An 8,940-nucleotide genomic window follows, 5' to 3' on the forward strand; every position below is an offset into this window, starting at 1 on the left:
GACCGCGAAGCGCCACATGCAAACGTTACATAACAGCGGAGCTGATGGTCCGGTTGACCGTATCTCGTTTTACCTTACTAGTGATGTAGCCGCCGTTCGGTTAACTGTGACGGTAGCCGAAGCGTTGTATCGTTTGACCGTATTGGAGAGTGTCGTTTGACCGTATGCTAGTTTTACCTGATCGTGCGTGTGTATGCGTGCGCAGTTGCCAAACAAATTGAGTGTGTGTGTGTGTGTGTGTGTGTGTGTGTGTGTGTGTGTGTGTGTGTGTGTGTGTGTGTGTGTGTGTGTGTTGGGTGGGGGGGAGGGGTGGGGGATAAGGTTGTTTGTTTCACGTGACTTACAAAAAAACCCGGTTGTGAGCGTGTACAGCAATGGTATGTAAAGATCGCGGCAGTTTTCTGTGAGTCAAGTCATTGTGTGTGTGTGTGTGTGTGTGTGTGTGTGTGTGTGTGTGTGTGTGTGTGTGTGTGTATGTGTGTGTGTGTGTGTGTGTGTGTGTGTGTGTGTGTGTGTGTGTGTAGGCTACAATGATCGGCATGCACAAATGAAAAACAACCAAAAGTTAGTAAATACGGTCAAACGGCACTTCGATTCCGTTCCACTGAATGAATAATGGACATACGGTCAAACGAGATACGATCAACCGGCTGTACACCAGCTGAGCTGCGGAAAATGGGGGCAAGGCATAAACAAGAGTGGGTGGGGGTGTCGAAGGGAGGGGGGAGCTAGGTGGTGGAGGGCGTGGCAGACTAATAGTAAAAGGTTGTCATTCAGTTTTGTGGACACATTACACAATATACGTATGTTTGAAATAATCGCAAACTTCTAATATGAACTTATGACATTAATAGCGTTCGCTAGAATTGTAATTTAATATTTATAAAAGATCTACGAGATAAGTTTTTGAAAGTTAGAAACCTAGCTGCTACTGAAGAAGAGAATTGTAAGAATCGTACACGTGATTTTTCTGCATTGACTGAGACATGCAGAACCAGGTTATTTGTTACAACTCAAGCATGAATGCATACGACTTTCAGCGTGTGTCGCAATTGTCAATGTATAGATCAGAACAAACACACTTTCAAATTATTATAATACTATTTTTTTCTTCTTTTCTTCGTTTACTTCCAGAGGCGAAGAGAACGTTCACCTGCACCCCCGACCACTGACGAGAACAGAATACCGATAGTCACCACTCCACCCTCCCCACTCCATGAGCAAAACACGACAGGTGACAAGCGCTGCTGTTTTTGTCACTGCCATGTGAAACCGGCACTTAGTGAGACCAACGGGCCACCACCAGTCATAACAACATTTGCCTGTGTGTAAACAGTCAGCCCACAGCAATTTGAAAGGTGTACGTAAATAAATGCTGTCTAGTTTTAAAAGTCAATGTTAATAATAGTATTTTGTTCTTGTTTGATTATGTTTGTTCCATAGGAGTAGGGCCAGAACTACAGTAAACTGCGTAATGAACCAGAAACTAATTTTGATAATTTTGAATACACAAACACACACACACACACACACACACACACACACACACACACACACACACACACTTTGCACACACACACACACACACACACTCACATGCATATCACCACAAACACTTATTTCTTGAGTCAAATTCAACGATTTAATTTGTATTTCTATTTGCGGGGCACAGGCTATGCCGCTGACCGGCTCAGCGAGTATCTGATGCGGAAGTACAGTAACAGCCCCAGGAACCTGGAACTAAGTTTGTGGGATCATGTGGACCGTGTACCAGACCACCTGGCATCCCAGTACCATCGTCCCACCATGCAGGAAGCTGTTCAACACAGGGTCACACGATTCCCTCCAGCTGGGGGAGTTTGAACCCCACTCTTCCTCCGTCTGGGAAAATGTCCCTGATCGTTTTCACGGCACAAGCTGGTAGAGGCACCCTGAAGCTTTTGCCGAGAAACCCCATCGCACCAGCTGCCTGTAGGCGACATATCTGTATTTCCTGCGAAAGCAAGAAAGAAACAAGTGGCGTAAAGCAATCCCAGAATAACATTGAACGCACTGCATTTTTGTCACAAATATACATAATATATAGGCAAATATTTAAAATCTATATATCAATAACCCGTAGCAAGAAAATAGATTACAATTTCATACGAAAAACGTATAGAAAGCGTGTGGAGCGATTCCTTGAAAATGATTGCTGAGATCTTCATGAAACTTTGCATCTAAAACCTTCCAGAAGATGTCTTCCTTTTTTCGATAAATGTCAGGCGGAAACCTCCTTTTCTTCATCCATAAATATAAAGATATGACATGTTCACTTTAGAAATTTGTGTTGGAATCCGTTATGTAGGTATACTGTATGCAGGCAGTTATCGGACTATGACCAATGTCCGCCAAGTTCCATTACTGTAGGCTTTCACCAACGATCGTCAGCTACACACCCATTCTAAGCAATGAGCTGAGGTACATTTGTGATGTCAAAACTTAAGAAAAATGAACAAGCTCTAATCATACTGATAATTATGTGGATAGGGTGGATTAATGTACAGTGGAACCCCCCTTTTAAGACCCCCCAATTTAAGACTTCCTCCCTTTTAAGACCTTGCTTTTTAGATTTTCTGTTCATAACCTCTGTAAATTTACCCATATTTTCTTCTTCTTCTTCTTGGCGTTCGCAGAGGTTACACAATCAGTCCAGCACTGGTGATAAATGTTGTCGTTTTCTCCAACTCCTGTCGACTGCCGTATAGTTTGGTCTGCAAGGGAGTTGGTGACGGCCACACTTCTTTTCGTTCCTCATCTAGTAAGGGACATCGCTGTAAGATGTGTTCCGCTGTTTGGTCCTCTTGACCGCAGGCACAGGTTGGTGATGGCGCCATATTTTAAGACTCCCTCCTTTTTAAGACCCAATTTTCTCAGATTTATGAAGGTCTTAAAAGGGGGGTTCCACTGTATTCGTTAATTATTTGTCAGGGGAGTTACATTTTCGTTCGACATTTTTTTAATCGGAGTACACCTGTCGTGGGGAGTAACTTTCTCGTGTATGAGTAGAGTAACATATTCGTACGAATTTTTGACTCCGGAGTAAAAATCTCGTAGGATTAATATCGTGCTACACCGGCAAGTAAAAAGTGTACTGAAGAATCCCACATCAATTAAATTGTATCTTGAAAAGTTTGTGGGTGGGTGTTCAGTCTTACAATAGGTTTTGTATTTATTTCACACAAATGTTACTGTTTCCCAGTTGCTGTTTATTTCCACTGTTGATGTTTATAATGAAGATTTAATTAGATTCGATGTATTTGTGTCTAGTTTACGTATCCGATCTGTTTATTTGTGTAATACAATGTACTATTTCACTCTCTTGTCAGTGTAAGAATATGCAAATATATCCGAATGATAATCTTCTGATTTGTGTTGTGTTACATACTCATGCAGATCGAAGTGTAGACGCCCGTAGTCCTGCTTGTACGCATAGTATGCGGTCTCCAGGCAGTAGATGTCCAGGCACACGGTACTGAAGCCAGGATGTGCTGTGATGCAGCCTACCTGCTCTTCCAGGCCGTCTACCTTCTGTTTGATTTGTCTGACGTCGTGGCAACACACACACTCAACAGAAGTTGGCATCTGACAGCAATGTCCGCACTGACACCTGAAACAGTAGACCACTCTGTAATCATAACAGCATGCCCCGTTCACATAGGAGACACACACAAAAAACGGGGGATTCTTATGTATGCACAAAACTTACCATGATTTACAGAAACAACACGAACAGTACCATTAGTCGCGGTTTCACAATGCATGCAGTGTTAGTACCCTTCGAGTGAATCTAACTGGGTCGCTTTTTAACACTGACCACACATCGTGACTGACCTGGCCACTGTGAAACAGAAACACTAGCACTGTCTCCTCCAGGTATTTGAAAATACTCCCGCACTGTCTTTTGAACAGTGTCCCATGTTGCGAAACAAAACAAACCAAACATCAATCAAAAGAAGGGAACTGCTGTGTATGCATTTTTGGATATTTCTGAGAAAGCTTCTTTTGTTAAAACGACTAGCGGTATCACTCCATCACACGCTAAACGATCACATTCACAGAATTCGATTTCAGCCCTTCTGTTGGAGCCTGGGGAACATAGCCACTACACAATGGTCGCCTCACCACGGGTATCGCGCACACACACACACACACACACACACACACACACACACACACACACACACACCCACACCCACTAATCTTTGTTCATCACTGAATTATTTATTTTCAGATCTACGATAGATCTTCCGAGTTTTTCTGTTGAAATCGGGCACACGCCATTATGCCCAACCCCCCCCCCCCCCCCCCCCACACACACACACACATCCTATTCAAGATTGTTTTGAAGAGTTCTTCAAAAGCATACCGCTTCACTCAAGATTAAATTCTGCACTGATTTAAAAACAAACCCACACGCTTTGTCTGCATCATTCACAACAATCCTTGGTATCGTCCCAGAATTGCCTTTTGTTCATTTTCAATGCCTACTCGAAATGTCCTTCTACCTTTGAAAAAACTATTTCCCAACCTCCCTACTATCCAAACAACATCTCTGGCACGATTTCCTTCCTAAAATGAATACCCAAAATCACCACTTTTAGACCATAACTCATGTCCGTCCGTCGTTTTACAAATCGTATCATGGCAGATCTAAAATACATAAAAAGGTTGCAGGGGGGCATAGGCACATGTAAGGCAATATTCCTGAGATAGATCTCTGAATGTTGAAATCACCGCCGCCATTTTAGAAAGCTCCCTTTTACTGTTTTGTGGTTCCATGCATTACCTAAAACGAAACACTGTGTCTTACTAGTGTCACGAATGAAACTATCATCAACATCAATGACATTCTGTACGAGAAAATGGCATTACGCAATTTGACTTACTATCAGTATCAACATGTTTTGTTGTGTAAACGGAAAAAAAAACGTGCTTGGAATTCCCAGAGGGGAAAGAGATCGTCAAGTGTAGGCAACACTGCAGATACATTTATTCTGAACTGTACAGTCCCAAGTAAAATATCCAAGTGGTAAGAAAACAAGACGCTTGAAAAGCTAAGCTTAGCATAATCCTGACATGCTAACATACCAACAGAAGCACAACAACTGATAAGTGGAAAACGCACATGACTTTTGATCTAGCATGCAGAAGATAGCGACAACAAAAGTAATCACATACCAGTCAGTATTGCTGATTCTGCTGGCTCTGTTAGGAGCAGCGTCTTGCGGCCTTCTTTCCTCGTCTTTCTTCCTTGGTTCAAACTGGTAATAAGGAAGAACGATAGGATGGCTCAAACGTGGTCCGTCGTATCTTCCTCGCTGCTGTAAATACTGTGAGTGGCCATACTTGTTCGAGCAGTGTGTGACGTAGTAAACACGTGTGCAAAAGGTCATGAGCCAAGACTGCGCGCGCGGTGGAACAATTCGGAACAGCAAAAAAAGGTTTCAAAGTATACTTTTGGGGCTTCTGTGTTCATTTTTACACATACAATTGTGGTTAATGAATTAAGAGTGTCAACGTATCAAAAGTGACCCTAAACCTTGGACTTTTCCTTTAAATAAAACTGCCGTAAAAAATTGAAATACTATAAAACTTACCCCCACTCAGATCTATTTGGGATTATTCAAGTTTCAACCATGAAACGATGCCGGTTTGGACAGATCTGCTAGTTTGCCGCTGAAACTGAAATCAAAGGCGATCTTCAGAACTATTTCTAATCTTGTATTTGTGATTGATATAAAATACTGATCTTCCCAATAGAAGCTGATGTGTATACACATGACCAGGACAAAGTATTTTGTTATAGGGCATTTACGCAGACGTCGCAGTTCAAAATATCGTTTTAGATCTGATTTTGTACAGCAGCCTGTGTGATTCAGAATCGTCTGCCCTTTTTCGGTTTAACATTTTATGGACGATTCCTATGAGTATGAGACTGCTCAATCATAACTGATGACAAATTCAGAAACAGATGATGGTTTCAAGTAGGCTACAGTAATGATTCGTTAAAAATGTCAAGCCACTCGTCGATCATTCACACTCAAACAACCCAAGCCAAATCTGCTCTGGTTCCGAGCAGCTTTTTCCAACTGAGACCCTAATTGTTACGCATCTGCCGCGAAAAGATAGACCACAAACAAGCGGCACTGTACCATGCTTTCGTTTATGTTGCTAAACAGATTAAATGTGCATTGTAAATGTGCTTACAGCAAAGAAATGCATCCTTACTTACCACAAAAATACTGGTACCACATTCATCGCACTTGTGTCTTCTTACCAAAACCTATCGATATGTTTGTTTACGATATATTGGTAATTACTAACCGTTAACTATTTTTCAAAAATCTGAAATGACTTTTAAGAATCAAAGAAAGATTCGCTAAAACGGTTGACTTCAGAAAATAAGCAATATTTTTCTGAACCATGAAATAAAAATCGAAAACTTCGTTTGATCTTTTATTTTGGTAGATTGATGACAACAGCCGGAACTGAAAGTACCAGAACCAAAAATTAAGGGCATTAATCAGGTAAACTAAGAAGATTGTCGTTCCTGGCGCGCACTTCACATGTCCGTCAAACAGTGTCCGAGTGAGAGAAAAAAAATTTTTTTTCGCAGTTCGACAGTATATGAGGCCCTTCTTCATATCAAAGTGTAAAGGTTGCTGAACGATGTTTTTCCTTTTTGCTTGTTTAGTTACACTTTAAGTCCATGCTCCGAGAGTCCTTTTTTTAATTATATTTAGTCAAGTTTTGACTAAATATTTTAACATCGAGGGGGAATAGAAACGAGGGTATGGTGTATGTGCGTGTGTGTGTGTGTGTGTGTGTGTGTGTGTAGAGCGATTCAGACTAAACTACTGGACCGATCTTTATGAAATTTGACATGAGAGTTCCTGGGTATGAAATCCCCGAACTTTTTCTTCATTTTTTTTGATAAATGTCTTTGATGACGTCATATCCGGCTTTTCGTGAAAGTTGAGGCGGCACTGTCACGCCCTCATTTTTCAACCAAATTGGTTGAAATTTTGGTCAAGTAATCTTCGACGACGCCCGGGGTTCGGTATTGCATTTCAGCTTGGTGGCTTAAAAATTAATTAAACTACTCACTAATGCTCCCCCCCCCCCCCCCCCCTAGCTGCAATTGTAGAACACTAGGCAACTGTCACTGGCTAATACACACACGCATACAGACACCGTCACACGCGCGCGCGCAGACACACACACACACCCACACGCACGCACGCACGCACTGCACGCACACACACACACACACACACACACACACACACACACACTCACGCTTCCGTACCAACATACGTAGCCAAAAGGTTTATTTGATTTGGGCCAAGTAACGAGGGCAGTTTACTTCAGAGAAAAATACCATCTGACAATGACCATGAAAGATAACATTGTACAGAGATAAATCCACACACACACACACACAAAAGAAACAAATGTTTACATACATATCAATTCATAAAAACCAAATGACAATGAATTCAACAAAACATCAATTACTAATTAACACATACATATAGCCCTCATTTTGATTATAGTTATACTATGCAGGAAATTGATTCAAATGATGCAAATTCAATCATCTCCAAAAGGGGGTACACAATGCACGCAGCGAACCGTCAACAAAACTAATAGTTGCAGAACTGAAAAATCGCTGGACTTGCTTGCTGGCCGCTGCGCTGCTACTAATGACTTCGGTCCTCGCTCTCTCTCTCTCTCTCTCGGACTCCCTTATCTGTTACCATTGTTTCATTCCAGACTGCTCTCCTTCACTCATCACCTCCCCCCTGCCCTCCAACCCTCTTTCATTCCCCGCATTCGTTCCCACGGGACTCTGCTATCACTTCCTCCTGCATTACCTCAACACCTCCTCCCCCCCCCCCCCCCTTTTGCTGCATATCTGTCTCGTTTAAATAGAGTTTATGGTCGCTGACCGCTCCCTCTAAACTCACACTTAAACTACTCACTAATGCTCCCCCCCCCCCCCCCCTAGCTGCAATTGTAGAATACTAGGCAACTGTCACTGGCTAATACACACACGCATACAGACACCGTCACACGCGCGCGCGCAGACACACACACACACCTACACGCACGCACGCACGCACGCACGCACTGCACGCACACACACACACACACACACACACACACAGACTCACGCTTCCGTACCAACATACGTAGCCAAAAGGTTTATTTGATTTGGGCCAAGTAACGAGGGCAGTTTACTTCAGAGAAAAATACCATCTGACAATGACCATGAAAGATAACATTGTACAGAGATAAATCCCAAATAGGAAGTAATTAACACTCGTTATTCCGCCCAATTCAAGAAGTGGTAATATTTTGTTAGGATTGTTATGTTGTAATAGTTGAAGGTGTTTTGCGGACTATATGCAATCTATACGAGTCAATCACCTTGGGCGGCAGCTGATCTAAGTAACCTAAGTAAGCAGTGCTTTTCCAGTCCCCCATCACCTTGACGATTTCACCCGGCACGCCACAACTCAACGCCCCCGCGGCGCCGCCCCGCCAGAAACTGTGACTAGAGAAAATCCCCTCCAGCAACAGCAGCAGTTACACGCAGTTTCTTATTGAAATCAGATCCTTTGATCGGAAAAAACCTGCGCCTTGGGGCCCATCGGTCCCAAAACATGAAACATATCAGTCACTGCGGACACTGGGCATAAAGGATGTGAAGGGATTGCAGGAAGCCCTTTAGTTTCCACGGAGCGTTCTTTACGCTGAATTGTCTTACTCCATTGAAAAGTTATTGACACACTGTCCGTCTCCAAAATCACCACGCGATCTCGTGTAAGCTGCTTATCGGGATCAAGATTCCCGTTGTCCTGGAACAAGTTCGATTTTTTGGAGAACTCCACA

The 8,940-nt window shown here is 42.7% G+C and overlaps 1 protein-coding gene across 1 annotated transcript; it reads right to left on the reverse strand.

The window, feature by feature from the left end:
* Positions 1 to 314: 314 nt before the first annotated feature.
* On the reverse strand, positions 315 to 5,602 carry LOC138954466 (uncharacterized). Its single transcript, XM_070326309.1, has 3 exons — positions 5,221 to 5,602; positions 3,428 to 3,649; positions 315 to 1,993 (listed from the first exon to the last, which is right to left on the reverse strand). Exons 1-3 carry the CDS (start codon positions 5,433 to 5,435, stop codon positions 1,906 to 1,908), a joined length of 525 nt encoding a protein of 174 aa, XP_070182410.1. The 5' UTR covers positions 5,436 to 5,602; the 3' UTR covers positions 315 to 1,905.
* Between the last annotated feature and the right edge of the window lie 3,338 nt (positions 5,603 to 8,940).

The sequence above is a fragment of the Littorina saxatilis genome, unplaced genomic scaffold (assembly GCF_037325665.1).
Source record: "Littorina saxatilis isolate snail1 unplaced genomic scaffold, US_GU_Lsax_2.0 scaffold_2152, whole genome shotgun sequence".
NCBI classification, from domain to species: domain Eukaryota; kingdom Metazoa; phylum Mollusca; class Gastropoda; order Littorinimorpha; family Littorinidae; genus Littorina; species Littorina saxatilis.